Raw genomic sequence first — 20165 nt, forward strand, 5'->3', positions numbered from 1 at the left:
ATTGTGGTTATCTTAGCTGTGGTGTTTGTGCGCTGGTAGTTAGCTGCATAATTTGTAGATGGTGCCATGTTGCATCTACCTTGATGGTGCTATCATATTGCATTGGTGTCTATTGGCTTTGGTGTTCCTAAGTCATTTGATTTGCCTGAATCCTTGCCTACAAATTTTCATTCTTGCACACCTTGCACTTGGATGGATTTCATATTAATTCATTTTGCCTTTTTAAAAAAATTGTTCAAGTGCCACGTCTCAAGTACAAGAAATTGAGATGTTCATTTCCTCCAAATAGAGAGGATCCAGACCCCTAATTCACACAACGAAACTTGAAAACAATTGATTAATTGAGGTCTTAAAAGGTGACATGTTCATTTGGTCAGTGGAGTTTTTACATCCAAACATGGCATTCAAATTTCTTATGTTGATTTGCTTACAACCCAGCAGTGTTTAAATTTTCGATCATATTGCTTTACATGTTTGATTATCAGTTCATATGTTCCTTTTAATATGGCAGCAATCTTTCTCATTCGATCATAATATCATAATCCGTTTATCTAAAGCTGCTACACAATCATTCAACACACACAAAAGTAGGATCATTACAATAAGTCAGAAGATGGCTGGATTCATATCTACTATTCCAAAAGATAAAAAACGGGAGTTCAAGAGAACAAATGAAATGCCAGATGTGCAAAACATGAAATATCAACCTACATCATCTGTGGAATTAGTTGAGTATCAAGATTAACACTGTTAAGGAAAAAAAAGGGAAAATCATATCTATAAGTCTACTTTCCATATCCAAAACTCAGGTGTTATAAATACAAACAACAGACGATGACGGCTCAAGTGCCAAGCTTAAGATACCAAAGACATTCTTGTCTGGCAGTGAAATCGATGTAAAATTGGTTCGCTGCTAGAAGAATGTGGTGTTAATGCCTGAATTTGTTAAGTGGTATCGCCAAGGAAAAAGAACGTGAGAATTGAACTCATACTCCTTTCAATAGAACAAACTAAAATTCATCTTTGGGGTTGTCACCTTTCGCTAGTGGGAAAAGCCACTGAAATATTTGGAATATCATACTCCGTGAGGACTTCAGCTCTTGCTTTGCATTACAAACTGTATCATAGTCATGCTTCCGATGAGGTGCAACTATTTTTTCCTGTGGAGAAAAATCACAGAAATAAGATTAGTAGTAGAATAAAAATGATACCAGATTAATCTTGCACATTGATCATTTTGTGCAAAAGAGTGGAATTATATTGACACCTTGAATACTTCAAACGGACAGAAATCAGAACCATGACAACCCTGTAGTGAATAACAAAACGAAACTGCGTTATTGATGCACATCAGCATAATAAGATTTTAAACAATCAGCGCTGAAATTCTACTACCAACCAAATTCAGCTATTCACAATAAAACCATTGGAAAATAACTGACAGCATAAACTTCACAAGAACTGTAAAAGCTTACCGGCATTGGAATGGGGTGTTCATTGTGCAGCACTTGCACGAAGTGCTTGCTTTTAGCTTTGCCTGACACAGGACAACTATACAGGAGCAGCATGTTGTTACCAGCAAAAGGAGCCACGGTGCTGCCCCGCCATTTTCTTTTCTGTGGAGGCTTTGGAGGTAGCTCCAAAGGTTTTTCCTTCTGGATTTTGTCAAACTCTGTTAAAAGAGAACACTCATAAACACATTCTCCCACTACTTTGCAATAAAACCAAAATAGAAATTGATAAAATTTGTTCAAGAGAAGACTTTAAAAGCCTCACCAGACTCTTCAAGAAATAAACCAAGCAGACATGAGAATGGGACTATAGTTTCTGCATGAGCAAACCGGAGTCTTGCTTTTTCAAAGCTGCCAGGAACATGTTTTTCTACAGAAGCAATAAAAAAATGGAAATGAGTCATAGGTTCACATTGTCATATATCAAGATGCAGTCCCCAAAAGGAGAACGAACGGGATTTCAACCCATAAACATTGACAAAGGTTGTAAACATGTACATATTTAAACCATTAAATCAAAACAATGAGAAGCCAATTATATACTAACTGGAATTTTGAGAATCAGTACAATTGTCATGCAAACTATAGTCAACATGAAAGATCATAGAATTTGAACACCGTTATTAAAAAATGCATAGTTCAAGAAAATATAGGCTTTAGCCAAAAGGAATATAAATAAAATAATTTGACCAACAGTTAGCATAACACAACACAGTTTTGACAAATGTGAAGAAGATTAAAATCAATATGGTCCATTTTCTTATAAAGCAGGAAACTTTTTGAAGTTATTCTAGAAATCTGAGATGCATCTTTTATTGTATTAACAAACAATTTTCATCTAAATACACTGCAATAACTTTTAACTTACAAGAAAACAGTTTGATCAAACTAGCAAAGGCAGATAAATGTCACATTACTTTGTAATCTATATGCTAGATAGAGCCAGCACCGTGCATATTTCAAGGGACAAGACTCTCCTCTAAAGTGAGCAATTCACTTTAGAGAGTGAAGTGAGTAACATCAATCATTGATAAATAAATCGATGCTTTATATTAAATGCACATGCATAACAACTCATTAGTGGTTACAATATGAAGTCTTGATTTTCTCACTTTACTAACTACTCACTTTAGAAGAGTCAAGTTCGTCTTTAAGGTGTTTTTGAACAAGACGACTTTAATATAGGTTTTATCCTGAAGAGCAAATATGTATATAAATATTTGAAGTTTCATTATAAGCAAGAACCTCAATATTAAAAAATGCTAAATTACCTTCTTCAGCTTTAATAGCTTGCTCCATGGATTGAACAACATCTTCAAGTAATGGCATCCCCATTCTATAATTTAGTGATTTACCATAACCCTTCAGAATAAACGCCTCCAAGTCATCTGTCCACTCCAGCAATGTAATCTATGTACACAGAATTTGACATATTATAAGCACGCAGCATGCAATCATGTTGCAAAACAACTCAGCCATAAGCTCAACAAAGATCCTGATTATATGTGTGAGAGCTAAACTAGTTTTTTGAGTACACTAAACAACAATAATTTATATGCATTTGGCATGAAAAACAACATATCCTTTTTACTACTTCAGTTTCTTTGCAGTTAGTTATCATATCAAGGAGTCAAAACTTTGTTCGTTTATATTATAACGTCAAAAGTAAGTGTTTTCCTGACATCTTTTAAATTTTATTTAAATAATATTTACAGAGGAAGAATTCAACCATTTGATCACATATCACATCATGACTACAAAAGTACCTCCGATGGGCTGAAAAGACTACACGCTTGATCAGTTATATCCAACAAGGATGCTTCCTGTTATAAACCATCACAAATTGGACAGTTGGAAAGAAAAGAAAATAATCAATCTCCACTGCACTAGTAAATGATTATGTGTGAACTTAAAAGAACACAGGGAAAATCAAAAGGAGCTGGGAATAAAGAAAAACCATCACCTGTTTACATAAGAACCAGAGAGATGATGTAATCTGCCTTGTAAAATTCAGCCCATATCGCCCAACTAATGCAGATGTAATCTCATCCAAGATAGGTTCCTTAAGTTTATCAACTGCGGGTTCCTTCTTTTTCCTGAAATCCTGCTCTCGTAACCAAAGAAATTATATATATCCATAAAAAAAGGTCCAGAAATAAACTACAGACACTACCTATAAGAATACTGAAAATCACAAAATGCCCAATGTACATCAATAGAGCTAAAATATGTATCAGTAAGCAATTAAGAATAGCCTCTTTAAACACACTTCATAATCAACCTATGAAGGCCTCTTTACATTAGAGTGACAAATATGGTAATTTCAATGAAATATGTTAATCTCCATCGCAACGGTAAGACAGACAAAATTGTAACCAGAAAGCACCTTCTAGCAAAATGGGAAAAAAATTATCATCGAAAGGAACATAGGCACACGGGCTTCAACATTTTCCAGGCAGAAATGGTAGCACGTGCAGATTGTGTGACTTTATATAATATAATAAAATATAATCATGTATAAGAAGCATATTTGCAAATGGACACTAAAATTTATGAAATTGGCTAATCTATGATTGCAGTTAACTGTGTCAGATACAAGTGAAACTTTTGCATTAGAAATCCTCCTGCCTTAAAAACCAACAATGTCTACAACATTACCTTGTAGTTATGACAACAATCATGAAATCTCAGCATGATGTCACTAGCACGGCTTTCACTTGCAACAGCAAAAGCTCTGTGTTTACCAGTTCCAAGAGTTCCATTGCCACTGAAAAGACCCATTCCAAATGCCACAGCACTAGCTGATGCTCGGGGAACCTGTTTGCCACATTAGAGAGATGCATAACTATCCAAAATATCAAGTCAATTTCATGTCTCATTGTTGCAGTGGCACTTCAATTTAATCATGGTGTCTTAGCATTCATTTATTAATTCAAAACAACGAGCATATTTTACCCCCTTTGGACCTGAGAACCAATGTTTCCTGATTCTTCCAAAACTACTAGTGACAATTGATGTACATGGAGATAACCAGATATTCAATAGATCAAATCTACCTAGAAGGAAAAAATGAAGATAGACTCACCTGAGTTGCCTTTATAGGATATATGTCTGGATGGTAGTCCTCATCAAACAAACTCGGAAACCTTTCTCTAATCCTGATTCCAAGTTCAAACAATTCTTCCTCTCCTAGTCTAATTAACTCACCGCCCTTAAGCCTTCCATGCCAAGGAGATTTCCATCCATTTAACCAAGACGGAACTCTCTCCAAAGACAATTTCCGCTCTTTCGCATCCCTTACAAGATCTTCCAATTGAGCTGCCAAATTATCCAACTCCCTTATCCTTTTCTTTGTTGGAGAACGAGTTCCATGCCTTGCCTGGGAATGTAACATAGCACCATCAATGATCATACTATTCCATTTGGTATAGAAGTGATTAGTGTTGTCCACTAGTTTTTGTTTGTTTGTTTTAGAAACGGAAAAATATATTAATAACACTAACCAAAGTGGAAGGCATACACAGATTAGATCAAAACAAATTTACATTAAAACACTCATTCACAGTACAAGTAGATAATACTCCCTCCAAACTTCCTAAAACAAAAACAAAACTATGCTCTAGTCACCGAAGGCTCTCCCCGGAAAAGGTTAACACACTTGTTATATATAAATCTTCCCAATATAACAGCCTAATACACCAAAATATCAAAAGAGATTCTAAGAATTCTAATGCCACCGATGTCATAAAAAATGAAGTTTAGCTTCCAAAATCAGTACGCATAATGAATTGTAGACCGAAAACACTCAATCCCTATGGTTTTAAAACCCAATTCCCAATGGTTTAAAAAACTATCAATAATAAAAAGTTGGATAATCTAGAAAAGATTAACCCATCGTTTCAACAGTCATAAATTTCTCATCCAAGCAGCATAACAATATAAAATATGTGAGTTTTTGTGAAAATTACAAAAAACAATAGTTTATGAAGCACTAATATAGACATGGACATTGGACACGACACTAACATGTATGTCTGACACCCGTAATAATTTAGGAAAGTGACATAATTGAGTGTATAATCACATGTGTCAGTGCGTGTCTATGCTTATGCTTCAGAGACAATATAAATGTGTAGCATAGTAGAACATATTTTGTAATTAATGAAATTATTATCATTGAAAATGTTGAGAGAAAATTACCACAAGATTTAAATGAATTGGAGTACATCCTTCAGGAATTTTAGAAGGAATGAAATTCTTGTCAGTAATGTCTTTCACAACTCCGTACCTTCAAAGAAAATTAACAAACACAATTGGATCAATCTCAATACATATTACAAAAATTGATAATATCTAGAATGTTGGAAAACATGTTAGGGAGAGAAACCTGGACACGGTGGAGAGATGTTTGCGAACATCAAAAGCTTCTTCTGCAGCGTTTGAGAAATGTAAAATTGAAAGGAATAATATTAACAGAACAAGAGTGATTGGTTTCGCCATTTTCTTTAACACGTTTCAGCGATTCTGCACTTTGTCTTTGTATCTGCAGAACCGAAAGAGAAGTTTTATGCTCTTGTGTCGTGTTATGGTTACACGTTTTCTTACTTTACTGGAAACCGACATAAAAAAAAATTTAAAAAAAAAGGTTAACTTAATGGTGACGTCATTTCGTTAATGGACCGGGTCGAGATGTGAACCCGATTCAGTTTTCTTATTGGGCTTGGACATTTACAAAGAGAAAATTGCTTTCCTGACATAGAATACTTCCTATTGACACAAGTAAATGACGATTTTACCCCCAGCGGCAGTTAACAGCCGATGGTTAATGCGCCGACAGTTAACTACCGCTCACACCAGTTACAGAACCAGTGCAGTTTGCACTGGTTTTTCACAGGAAATGTGTCCTGTTTTACCTATAATTTCAAACGGCAATTCCGGAGGAAATCAAACCGAAACAACAACATCCAGCAATCATAAACATCAACATTTCATAGTTTATCAATTATTCGGTTACATTACACCAAACCGATAATGCGTTAACATTTAACAATTGTTTGAAATTCATCAAATTTTCCACATTATGCAAAACATTACACGTAATGTACATTAATTACTAATAAATGTGAAACTCAAATATATTGATATACATATAAATAGTTAAAGGTTAGTTACATATCACCCAAAAAATTGGTCATTACATTATATATACAAAAAAATACGTCGGCGCGTATCAACCAAAAAACGGATTAACACCGACCAAAAAATGTCACATTTCATCTAAATGTTCCAGAACATCTTCAAATTCAGTGTTTTCTTTAACCGGAGTGTCATCAAACATAATTGGATTGTCTTGATTTGTTGGCTTTTTTGGTGGAACCGGTCTCTCGTTGAGCTCAATGTCCATGAGTGTTCGGAAACGATCGTGTTGATCCAAGAATTCATCCTCCCATGTTGTCGCCTCTTAGCTCCTGTGATTTCTCCACTCCGTGGATGATGGAGGTAGTGGGCAACCATCTTTTAATGAAAGAATGACAAAATGATTTGGGATTAGACCAAGGCAAATCATGTTGCTTTTCGGGTTAACCAGAGGCTGTCCTCTAAGTGGGAAAAAGTCTCGGAGATGTAGTCTTTCCATGTAGTCATCTCTAACACCGGCCTATTGTAACATGATGCAACGATGTGTCCCATATCCGGCAATGTCAACCATTTGTCGGGAGGTGCAAAGCTACTAGGATTTTTGGGAGGATACAATCCATCCAAGATGTAGTTGTGACGGTCCTTGCTCGCATATATCTCAATGTATTTGCTCCTATACTCTTTCAACTCTTGAATAAGTGCTCTCCGCACCATAACCCGTGTCCCTGTCGGTCACTACCACCTTAGGCATATCAATATTTGGTCCAAGAAGTTTAAGCAACATTTGCAAAGCCCAAGTAAAGTTATGCTCCTTCTTCGACGTCATAAATGCAAAACCAACCGAATATGTCAAATAGGTTGAGGTGACTCCAACTATTTCAAACAATGGCACCCTATACAAGTTGGTTTTGTACGTGGAATCCATTATCAAAATAGTAGGAAAATTGTTAAACAACTTTACCGATGTTGGATGAGTCCAAAATATGTCTTGAACGGTTTGACTTTCCTTTTTTTCTCTTACGTAATAAACATATCCATTCTCTTCCAACTTTGTGATTAGATATTGCATCTCCGTCAAGTCACCCCTTTTTGCCTTTTTGAATTTATGACGTTTATTGTAGACTTGCTTGATATTTGTCATGGACTCTTTCCTTTTGTTCTTCAGATTTGTCAAAATATTTTTTGGTTTCACCGAAGAATCGATCAAGTCATGTACAATCTTCTTGTCGTCCTCCGTTAATCTTCCGGCAAGAAGGTTCCCTGCTACATACGACACCATCTCATGGTTGTGAACGCCATTAAGAATAGCCAATTTCCAAGCATTGTCTTCCCTAACAACATATCCACGCACCTTGAACAAACACCCACATTTTCTTGATCCCATTCCTTCATGCTTCACTTTTGTCTTCGGTGCTTTGTGCTCGCCGCTCCGTTCACAAACCAACTCCAACATAGCATTTCTTCCTTCACAAGATCTTCTAATGATAACCGTAAATCCAGCTCTATTTGCTTGTCGACGGACCCAACCGAGCAATTCATCTTTATCTTTCCATGTGTCTCGAGTTGAAAAGAAATGAGCCGTGTCCACTTTGTTGTCACGAAGTTTCCACACATCGGAATTGACGCTTGAAGCCTCAACTTTAACGGAAACTTCGACCTTAGCGGGAGCTTTAACCTTAATGGAATCGACAACTCTAGGTTTTCGATCACCCGGATCATCACCCGCATTCTCAACATTATCTATAAATAAACAACATACAATTACTAAACTAATTAATAAACATGTATCTAATATCATATAGTAACATAAACAAACAAAAAAAACAAAAGAAAAAAAATTAGAAAAAAAAATTTGGCAGTAGCTACTGCCACTTAGAAATTTTTTCAAAATTTTCTAAGTTACCAGCGGCAGTTAACAGCCGCTCACTCCCAGCGGTAGTTAACTGCCGCTAAAACGCGTGACAGTACAAAAAAGACCCAGAAAAATCAATCAAATGTAATGGATTTTAACGTTGTAATACCTGTTCTTTGATGCATTTTGTGTGTAGAAACGTCTTAGCAATCGATCAGCAATGATTTTGAGGCAAAATTTTCACACAAAAATTTTGAAATGGGGTTTTTTTGGGTTATGGTATAGGAATGGAATGATGTAAAGTGATGAATGAATAGGTGAGGTAGGGGTTTGCTGGTTTTGGGGGGAAGACAGCAGCGGTAGTTAACAACCGCTGGGTCCCAGCGGCAGTTAACTGCCGGCGGATCTTCCAGCGGTAGTTAACTACCGCTAGGGGCATTAAGGTCATTTACTTGTGTCAATTGGAAGTATTCATTGTCAAAAAAGCAATTTTCTTACAAAGATGTGAAATTAGAGAGAGAGAGAGAGAGAGAGAGAGAGAGGAGTACCAGTTGCGAGAAGGAACAGGACTCGGGAGATTCCAATTCCGCTTTGCACAACCATGCCCATGGCTAGAGAGAGAGAGAGAGAGAGAGATAGTTCAGGAAATGAAAACAACGATTCAATTCAACACCAAGGTACGGGAAGAACGAAAAAAACGAAGAAGAAAACGAACGTGCGATAGGATAAGAACCATAGATGAATCGTGCGAGAAGCTACAATATCGAACATGAAGCAGTGTTTAAAAACCCGGACCGGCCGGTCGGACAGGTCCGACCGTGAACCGGTAAGGATGGCGGGTTGATCGGCATAGAGGACCGGAAATGCAATCAACCCGGCAAAATCCGGTGTGAACCGTCTGGGTCAATGGTCAGACCGGTGAACCGATTAAAACCGGTGTGACCCGGACCGGTTGGTATTTTTTCTTCAGAGATAACGTAGATTTAATGATATAGAAGGACAAGAATTGCATAAAAAAAAGGTTGCAGAGATGAAGAAATGGACAGTGAAAGATGGTTTGGTGGTGGGAGGCGGCTGGTGAACTTAAGAAAGACAAGTGATTATTAGCGGACAAACTATTTTGAGTAGTATTTTACAATTTTTTAAAATGAAAAACTATGTTTATCAGATACATACAATTTCAAGGATCAAATTTGACTATTTATTATAAAATACTCCCTCCGTTTCAAAATGAGTGTCGCTTTACATTTCCAATACAACTTTAATTTTTTTTCTTCCAACTTTACCCTCTCCAACTTTTCTCTCACACAATTTTCAATGCACTTTAATTTTGTCTTTTTCTTATAAAGTAAGGGCAGTTTAGTAAAATCGTTATATCCAATGATTATTTCATTCTATTTTTTAATCTGTGTGTCAAAGCCTAAAGCGACACTCATTTTGAAACGGAGGGAGTAAATGAAAGCAACTTTTAACCAATGTATTCCATGTTTCCAAAATTTTATTTCGTTTTCTATCCTTAAGGTTTAATATCTTTAACTAGATGTCCTAAAGTATTTTTATAACTTGATTTCTTTGAATTCGTTATGAAACTAATCATCAGGTTGAATGCAGATAATTTGTGTCAGAGTTTGATTACTTCTCAAATAGACTCATAAACTTGAATTCGAGTTGTTATCGTGGGAGAGAGTCATGTTACTCAGAAATACTATAATTTTTGTGACACAAAGAAAAGAAAGTATCGTTATATTTTGTGTGGAAAAGGACATTTCTCATTGATGCTTGATCTAGTTGATGAATTGAGTCAAGCTAAACACAAATAGAGAAAGGTAACGTTAAGTTGTGTATTCACATGAATGTTTGCATGTCTAACAAACATCCACGTCGAGCCTCATTTCTTAGCAATAGTCTTGTATTCTCTTAACTAAGTGCAATTAATCAAGCTCTCGTTTTGTAAGAGTCAAACAACGTTAACAATAAAAAAGAAGCAGAGTCAAACAATGTGGCAGCCACATGCGCCTGTTTGTTTTTGAGTAAATTTTCCACACTATTAGCATGTTTTTAATTTTGTTTCACCAATTCCTCTATCTTTTCTTATCGTTAGGACTCTATTTGAAGTAATCATATTCAAGACATCGTCCAACATCAAGTATTCATATATTTCAATAACTTCCCCATCGTGGGGGCATAACTTCCCCCACTCTCTATTTGTATTTTTGGCGGTATTCCATCCTTGCCCATATGTCGAGTGTGTGACGACGTATCACGTCACCTTGCCCACATACCAGACACATGGCATGTATCACGTTGCCCTTATCCTATGCTTTTAGGATAGAGATATGGTATTATCTTTTCTTTGATGGTCCATAACCCCCAAACACGAGGGTGTGACATTTAGACGAAGTGATTAATATAATAAGTTATCCCTTGTGTAGGGCACGGGTATAGGACTGTTTATTTTTTGATGGTCCAATTATAAAAAAATATTTTTTTTTTCAAAAAAATGAATTTAATATATTTTTATGAATAAAGAGGAAAACTACAAAACAAAACGAGGTATATAGCTGCACCTTTGACATCATCAAAAAGCAATAAACTAGGCGCAGCAAAAAACTAAATCAACTAAAGAGTGCGGCTAAATTTAGTCGCTAATTCTATCACTAAATTTACTGAGGAGAAATTAAATTGAGATTTTATTTTTATCGTCACTAGTTTGATCACCAGTTATGTTTTTTCAGCAATGACATCATGGAAGACATCACTTAAAATATGGCATGCCTTCTATTTCGGATAATGCTAATCCTATGGATGCTCATGAGAAGCAAAATGATTTATAATGTAGAGAATGTTTTGAATGGGGATAATCCTACTGAAGTTGTTGAGGATAATGCATCGGTTCAATGTTTTTTATGCAACAAATCATTGCATCCGGAGTCATCTTCCAAGGTCCAAGAAACTCTTTTTACTAATTTGAAGTGAGAATTTCCCCTTGGTGTTGAGAATGTTCTTGTTGTGGATTCTAGGGAGAGGCAGTGGTGGCAATGAACTAAATGTATCTCTAGACATTGATACCACATTTTCATCTAAAATTTTAAAGTATTAGATATACGAATCACATTTCTTGTATATCCAATATTTTTCATCTCTCTTATATACACATGTTATTCATTCATGATCGATATATAACTAACCACTCACACTTGAATATGAATAGTTCCTCAGCCTATTAATCATGCCGGCACTTAATATTATGTCAGTAAACAAGCTTTTGATTCCCCAAGCATGCCTCAAAGTGATGCCACACTCCTTTTGGCCCTGCAGTGGCCAAAGATGTTGTTTTGGCCCGGATGATGTTCTCGATGATTCATACTATGATCTAGAAGAGACACCAAAAGATGAGTTTCAACTTATGCTAACTAAATCGCAAAAAAAGAAACCTAAAGAAGGCTCAAAAACAGGCTGCTAGAATTTAGCACTATTATACCGATTATAGGTTGGTCCATGTCAAACATCTAAATAAAGATAATCTCTTGCATTGCAACTTGAACATGTGATATCTACATTTTATTTAAGAACGGTCTGGACACTCTAGAAATTTTTATTTATTTTTGACAAAGGAACTCTATTGAAATTCTACAATAACCAACTTGCGATAATAGTATATGTAACGCATATTTTCTTCAAGTTCAAACAAAATGAAATGACCAATCACCATTTAGAAAGTGCCCCAAATTGGCCACCCGTTGACTCGTATCACTTGGCCAGTTGTGACCTTAAAAAACTATCAAGAACATTGATTAAAAAATTTAAAACATAAATAATCTTAAATATTGCTTAAATATGTTAAATATTTATTTCCAATGTTTTTTTTATTTGCAATGTTTTGTTTTTTGCTTAACGGTAAAGTTTCTCAGCATTTGTTTATATAGGCATAACACTTGCAGATATCATAATGAACTAAAACAAAGTGCAAATATTCATAATAAAAAATTCATAGTAACACTTTTTATGATTGATCCATTTTTAAAACTCAATATTCTATACAAATATGTTCAATATAAAGGGATCGATTTATTAGGTGAATAGTCTTAAGAATAGAGTATAATGTTATCGACTTGCAAGCAAATTTTAAGGTTGCTGCCCAAAAAAGAAAATTAAGGACACTCATTCAACAGTTAATAATAGATTTTTTTTTTAATGTTAATGTTTCATCCAACTTGTCACATTATTGTACACCAACATCCCACATGACATGTCATGTGAGCCGGCTAAGTGACTTTATGTTTGCTACGTCACCTATTTGGACAAGAAAGTAATATAAAGGATCAAAATTGGAGATTATTTTTTCTTTTTTCATAATAAAATCTTTTTCTTAAAACTTTGCTCATATTGCATGAAACAAAACATCTATTTTCCCAAATAATATTTTGGGAAACCTAAATTAAACGCTTCGGATGTATACTAACTCAACTATTTGTGAACCCCTTTAGATTGGTCTGACAATGTTGTCTTGAAGAGAATGTGTTATTTTTAAGGTTATAGGTTCAATTCTCTCTGATGATAATTTCGATGAGATAATTAGCCTTAAAAAAACTCAAGTATGTGAATTGTTTAACCAAAAAAAATAAAGACAAAATGATACTATTATTGATCTTTTCTATACATTACATACTAACTTTTTGTTTTAAGGGCTAATACATACTACCTTGTTGGCTAGATATTTGTGGAGATATTTAAGAATTAACTTAAAGAGTGGACTATAATGTAATTTAATTCGATATGTGTAATTTTTTAATTAGAAATAAATATTTGATGTAAATGTATTAAAAAAGAAGGGGGATAAGAGAAAAGAGATTTGAATAACCCAAGATATGTAAAATTGTTTAAATCAATAAGTCGAGTCTATTCTAGCAATACTATTTTATTTGCACAATGTAGCGGCTATAGTCTCCCACGCCGTTGGCCATTTATTATAAATATAGTCTCTCTCATTATACAACCTCAATTCCTTTCCTCAGTGTGTGTTCCATAAACTACTCTTATTTTCTCTAGTTTTCATAAATCTAATGGGTGGTAATACTACTTCCCCTTGTGCTTCATGCAAACTCCTTAGACGCCGTTGTGCTAAGGATTGTATCTTTGCTCCTTATTTCCCTTCACATGATCCTAAAAAATTTGCAATTGTTCACAAGGTTTTTGGTGCCAGCAACGTTAGCAAAATGCTCCAGGTACTTCATCCACACTTTCTATGCTTCCTTGAAAGAAAAAGAAAAACTTCATAGTGTGTATAATAGAGCATTATTTTAGGTTTAGTTTTATTATTTTTCCGCTTAATTGTACTTTTGTTCTTCTTATTTTATCATGTTCACAAAAATAGCCCACATTTTAATGTTACATCGTTTAAAAATTGGTCACACCATTTTTTGAAACAAACATCTGCGTTTCGACCAAAATTCGATTTTGAAAAATATGACTATTTTTGTGAACGTGATAAAATAGAAAGATCAAAAGTGCAATTTTCTTATTAGGTTTTGAGTTTTGACCCTTTTGGCTGAAAATGGTTATTGACTTATTGTACAATGTTATAGGAACTTCCTATTCAACAAAGAGCTGATGCAGTAAGCAGTTTAGTATATGAAGCGAATGCAAGAGTGAAAGACCCTGTTTATGGTTGTGTTGGAGCCATATCATACCTTCAAAACCAAGTTTCTGAGCTTCAAATGCAGCTTGCAGTAGCACAAGCAGAAATACTTTGCATCCAGATGAAACATGATGATCAACCTCTAATGCAAAATCAAGAAATAGCCCTTGATCATAAATCTTATGATCTTCCTCAGTATTTCAACTTTCCTTCTTCAAGCAATGTAATTCATCATGATTCTTTCTCAAGAGAGAGAATTTTTTGATGTGACATGGTTTCTTGAATGAAAAATGTTCACATGGTTTTGGATTTTTTTTAATCATTTGGACAATTTCTTGTTCTTACATCTATACAGAAGAATTAATTAGAGTCAACTATGGCACGTGATTAAGTAGTGATGAAGTAATTTAGAGTGTTCTAAATCAGTGAATAAAACATTAAACTAATGATTAAGATGCTTCAACATTAATGCTTTCAGACGAGGGTCGGCGGTCTTTTTTAAAAAATGGCAAACATTCTGATAATTGGTTACTACTAACATGCTTAGGGAACAGAATATAAAAACATTTTGTTTTATGCTATATTTATATAGTTGCTTATGACTTTATTACCAGAAATATCAAATGGATTACGTATTTAAACTATGTGTGAACCTATACTTGATTTCCTTGAAGAATAGTAGTGAGAATATGCTCCATCGAACTATCCTTTGTAAGATTTAAGTCTAGTCGGATTGAAAAATGCAAGATATAGATTCGATATCTTACATGTCATAGACTTTATACGATTATATGGAAGAATTATTAAAACTAAAGACACTTTGTAAGATTGATGGACTAAATTGATGTTAAAATCTTCATGCGACCAATTTGAAATACATAATTAAGCTAAGAGATCGGGTGATCAATTTAGCCTAAAAAATAAAGTAATGACATTTTGAAAGCTCAATTAATTTTTTTTAAGAAGGTAAAATGGTATATATTTACAATAACGGAGACGCCTCTTAAGCACAAGCAGGGCCGTCCCTGAGTAATTGGAGGCTCGGCTCTCATATTAAAATAGGCCCCTAATAAAATAAAAACATAATTTTTTTTTGAAAGAGCAATTATCAATTTAAATTGAAAATAAGATCCGTAATGATAAAAAAAAAAGTCATTATTGTAATTAACACAAAAAAATTGATATTCTAATCAATAATATTAAAATACAACTTCAAACGAATATCATTATCAATTTTCTAGGGTGTTATTTTCTTTAATTTGTACAAAGGAAAAAATAAAAGATTTATAATATTTTTTCTTTCAAATGAAAAATTATAATATTTGTTGTTAGTGCTTTATAATTTTATACGATAAGTATGAGGCAAAAATTATAAGAAGTGCTCTAACAAAAATAAGAAGAAAACAATGATATTGTGCTTTTATTTTTAAATATATAATCCAATATGTTAAGGAGAATTTGGTTGAATTGGAGAGAAGATTGAGGAGCCTCAAATCGACAATAAATTATGTCCAAACCAAAAAGGAATAATTAATTAAGAAAGAAAAATTAATTAAAGAAAAACGGATCTGGGTTAATTAAAGAGTAAAAAAGGAAAAAAAAGTACTAATTTAAAAAAAGCTATGTTCAGGGATCTAAAAATAAAGCTATGTTCAGAGGGACTAATTTAAAAAAAGCTATGTTCAGGGATCTAAAAATAAAGCTATGTTCAGAGGGTATTGAACCCAGGACCTTGATGCTATCAGCTCACGCTACTACCGCTAGGCCATTTCAGTTTTACTGATTTACTTATTACGCCATTCGTATATATTAAATAATTACATGTATTATATTTTAAAAAAAAAAATATTTTGGCCCCCAAATTTTGGAGGCTCGGCTCGGTAGAGCTGTTTGCGCTCCCTCGAGGCCGGCCCTGAGCACAAGGCGTACTAAAGAGGTCGCTCAAAGTACAAATAGTCTGTTAAATAGATACAAAACCAGGCATCAACCGATACACAAACAAAACAAAGGGTCCGGCCGCCAGGGCTGACAACCATACACAAAAGAGGCATTATTAGCACTCAACAACCAGTAAGAATTAAACTTTACCTTTTCCGTAAGCTCCGTAATGGAAAACATTATTAAAAATTCTATTATTACGTTCTTTCCATATGAGTCAAACACAAAGAAGCCACAGTAACTGAAGGAATGATCGACGACTCCTCGAATCACCTAAATAGTTGGTAAATTGAGTAAAATGAGTGTTGAGGCTGTGATGATCAACACCTGAAAAGTCAAGCCACAAACGGACTTGCTGCCACAGAGAGCTGGAAATATTATCGTCAAATGAAAAAATCAACAATATTTACATATTGAATCATATGTTTTTAAGGTCTCTTTCAATTAGTGGTGTCAAGTTATAATCTAATAGTGTTTGACTCGAAGATTGCTCTTTGTGTTTACATTAATGTTAAGCTTGGTCAAGTTTGGCCAAATCCGTTATTCGATCTACTCCATCCGTTTCAAAATGAGTGTCGCTTTAGCCAAAAAAATTTGTTTCAAAATGAATGTCGCTTTCAGTTTCCAATGCAATAATAACTTTTTCTTTTCAATTGTACCTGTTGGGAATTCCGGACTCAAATTTCACACCAATACAAACTATGATGTGTGGAGCAAGTATCAATGGCAACCAACGACCAAAATTAACCACAAGCAACAACTATAAACCAAGTCTATAAACCAAGTGCATAGCAAAACCACAATCCAACCAAGGAATAAACAAGATAAAGAGAGTAAAGAAAAAGATAACAACACCAAGAAATGTTCACCCAGTTCGGTCCAACTTGACCTACTCTGGGGGAGAGATTGATCTCTCCAATCCACTATCAATGAGTTCTTACAAAGAGATACAAATGGGTTACAAGAAATTAGCTTCAACAAGCTCACAAAGAACAACCCTAATTTCTACCCATTTTCCCAATCTCACCAATGAACAAGACACTCATGAATTTTCACTCTCCCAAGGTGTTTACAATTGTTTCCCAACACTAGAATCTAACCCCCAAAAGAGAACCAACCCTTAGCCTTTGATTTCACTAAGGATCTTCTCTTTTGGTTTCACAAGACTCACCCATGTTGCTTACAAAAGACTCTTCACTCATGTGTTTCCCAACCCCATGAATCTTCCCCAAAAGGCACCAACCCTTTTCCCAAGAGCCCCCTCTTTTGGTTCTCCAAGATTCACATCTTGAAGCTTTGAACCTCACCCAAAGACCCTCAACCTTTAGTATCTAAAACCCTAAAAGTTCTCTCCTTTGGTTTCCATGAGTTTCACCAAGCTTACCCAACAAAATGGGTCATGGAGTGCTTAAAACGTGTTTCAGATCTGTCAAAATCGTGTCACGTTTGTCCAAATCGTGACACGGTTGATACGTACGACCCAAGGTACGACCAACCTTATCCTGAAAACTTGCCCAGCAAGCCGAAAATCGTGTCACGTTTTCCCAAAATCGTGTCACGATTGAACATCCAGAAAACATGCTCACGACATACCAAAATCGTGCCACGCTCACGAAATCGTGTCACGATTTCTCTGTTCCTCCAAAACTCCAAAACACCAAATTTTGAGTCATCCTCAACAATTCTCCACCTTGACTCTAAATTTGTGGTGATGCCACTTTAACCATCAACCATCAATTCCCTTTTCTTTTCCCTTGCATCCAACTACACCAAGTAGCTCCACAAGAATTCACCTTTACCTCTTCAATCCTCGGAATGCCTTCCGCCCTCTTGAAGTTCCTTGCATCCAACTACACTAGGATTTTTAGGTAGTTCCACAAGCCTACACCATAACCTCTTCGGCCCACGGAGTGATCAAATCCGTCCTCCCAAAGATTCACTTGCCTCCAATTACCATTGGCCTTTTCCGGTAATTCCACAAGCCATGCCAAACATTCTTCAACCCCCGGAATGCCTTCCGTCCTCTTGAAGAATTCACATGCTCACAACTAGAGCATAGCACCCAAGGCCTCCATAGTCGTACCATTCCCGGTGTCATCAATTCCACCTCAAGTTGAGCTTTCTCTACCTCAACTTCCAAATGCGTACTCACACTATGCTTCCACCTTGCCACTCCACCTCAAAGGTTGATCGCGAGTATTCTTCACACCGCCTCTCCAAGCCGAACTTACTCATTGAGAACACACACATCACCGCCACAACATCACCATCATGACCTCCTCTCTTCATACTTTTCCTTCTTTGATTGTGCTAGGTTGACCAACATCACCGTCTCAACCTTCAATGCTTCCATACACTTCCGTTGAACCATGCTTGCTTCCATCTCCAAGATGTAACCTTTGGTACCCATGGTGCACACTTGACAAACTTCTCCCCTTGCCCCACGGTGGGCGCCAATTGTTGGGAATTCCGGACTCAAATTTCACACCAATACAAACTATGATGTGTGGAGCAAGTATCAATGGCAACCAACGACCAAAATTAACCACAAGCAACAACTATAAACCAAGTCTATAAACCAAGTGCATAGCAAAACCACAATCCAACCAAGGAATAAACAAGATAAAGAGAGTAAAGAAAAAGATAACAACACCAAGAAATGTTCACCCAGTTCGGTCCAACTTGACCTACTCTGGGGGAGAGATTGATCTCTCCAATCCACTATCAATGAGTTCTTACAAAGAGATACAAATGGGTTACAAGAAATTAGCTTCAACAAGCTCACAAAGAACAACCCTAATTTCTACCCATTTTCCCAATCTCACCAATGAACAAGACACTCATGAATTTTCACTCTCCCAAGGTGTTTACAATTGTTTCCCAACACTAGAATCTAACCCCCAAAAGAGAACCAACCCTTAGCCTTTGATTTCACTAAGGATCTTCTCTTTTGGTTTCACAAGACTCACCCATGTTGCTTACAAAAGACTCTTCACTCATGTGTTTCCCAACCCCATGAATCTTCCCCAAAAGGCACCAACCCTTTTCCCAAGAGCCCCCTCTTTTGGTTCTCCAAGATTCACATCTTGAAGCTTTGAACCTCACCCAAAGACCCTCAACCTTTAGTATCTAAAACCCTAAAAGTTCCCTCCTTTGGTTTCCATGAGTTTCACCAAGCTTACCCAACAAAATGGGTCATGGAGTGCTTAAAACGTGTTTCAGATCTGTCAAAATCGTGTCACGTTTGTCCAAATCGTGACACGGTTGATACGTACGACCCAAGGTACGACCAACCTTATCCTGAAAACTTGCCCAGCAAGCCGAAAATCGTGTCACGTTTTCCCAAAATCGTGTCACGATTGAACATCCAGAAAACATGCTCACGACATACCAAAATCGTGCCACGCTCACGAAATCGTGTCACGATTTCTCTGTTCCTCCAAAACTCCAAAACACCAAATTTTGAGTCATCCTCAACAGTACCCTCCAATTAATACTCTGCACACTACTTTCAAAGTATTACTTTTAAAACTAACCAATAGTTAATAAGGATAATTTGGTAAAATAACCATTTTCTTTCTTTTAATCATTGCATTTCTTAATATGTGTGTAAACACCTAAAACGACACTCATTTTGAAACGGATGGAGTAATAAAAATTTATTAGTTTGAGTGGAATTAAAAACTCGTATTTTTCTAGTCAAACCCAAATCATGTCAATCCCATGAACATGTTGGTTTGAGTCTGATCATCGAGTCACGAGAAATCCAAAAAAGTATGTATGCTATTTAATGATATTTTATTTCTTAAAAATCCAAACAATTAAACTAAACTAAACAATAAAAAAATTCCAACACTCGAAATTAATTAACACACTCATATATCAACACATAAAAGACTTCAACTATATCAACAAAAAATTTAAAAAACGACAAATTTTTTGGATGGGTTAGGCTCGTGGATGCACATGTTTGGAATAATAAATATGTTACCTGAACCAAACAACTTTGGATTTGAACGAGTTAATTATGTTTGGACTCGAACTTGAATGAGTTTGGATAAAATACGAGTTGTGTTTGTTTGGATCATCG

General features: G+C 35.5%; 3 protein-coding genes across 4 annotated transcripts; 1 reads left to right on the plus strand and 2 right to left on the minus strand.

Annotated features, from left to right (window-relative positions):
* Positions 1-602: 602 nt before the first annotated feature.
* Positions 603-6050, minus strand: LOC146939970 (uncharacterized). 2 transcript variants are annotated; one of them, XM_085753551.1, is made up of 12 exons: positions 5899-6050; positions 5712-5799; positions 4597-4890; positions 4170-4328; positions 3475-3615; positions 3278-3334; positions 2783-2921; positions 1777-1881; positions 1476-1672; positions 1268-1309; positions 1037-1160; positions 603-936 (listed from the first exon to the last, which is right to left on the minus strand). In XM_085753551.1, exons 1-12 carry the CDS (start codon positions 6009-6011, stop codon positions 914-916), a joined length of 1482 nt encoding a protein of 493 aa, XP_085609677.1. In that variant the 5' UTR covers positions 6012-6050; the 3' UTR covers positions 603-913. The 2 variants fall into 2 exon arrangements, with proteins under 2 accessions (XP_085609677.1, XP_085609676.1); XM_085753550.1 differs by having other exon boundaries at positions 833-1160.
* Positions 6051-7320: 1270 nt separating this feature from the next.
* Positions 7321-9108, minus strand: LOC146939971 (putative protein FAR1-RELATED SEQUENCE 10). The gene is made up of 2 exons (XM_085749837.1): positions 9048-9108; positions 7321-8387 (listed from the first exon to the last, which is right to left on the minus strand). The coding sequence occupies exons 1-2, from the start codon at positions 9106-9108 to the stop codon at positions 7321-7323; spliced, it is 1128 nt and encodes a 375-aa protein (XP_085605963.1).
* Positions 9109-13466: 4358 nt separating this feature from the next.
* LOC146939972 (LOB domain-containing protein 12-like) lies at positions 13467-14456 on the plus strand. The gene is made up of 2 exons (XM_085753553.1): positions 13467-13724; positions 14085-14456. The coding sequence occupies exons 1-2, from the start codon at positions 13563-13565 to the stop codon at positions 14400-14402; spliced, it is 480 nt and encodes a 159-aa protein (XP_085609679.1). The 5' UTR covers positions 13467-13562; the 3' UTR covers positions 14403-14456.
* Positions 14457-20165: the final 5709 nt, after the last annotated feature.

The sequence above is a fragment of the Medicago sativa genome, chromosome 3, assembly GCF_051527215.1.
Source record: "Medicago sativa cultivar Bolivia chromosome 3, Bolivia_mono, whole genome shotgun sequence".
Lineage (NCBI taxonomy): Eukaryota > Viridiplantae > Streptophyta > Magnoliopsida > Fabales > Fabaceae > Medicago > Medicago sativa.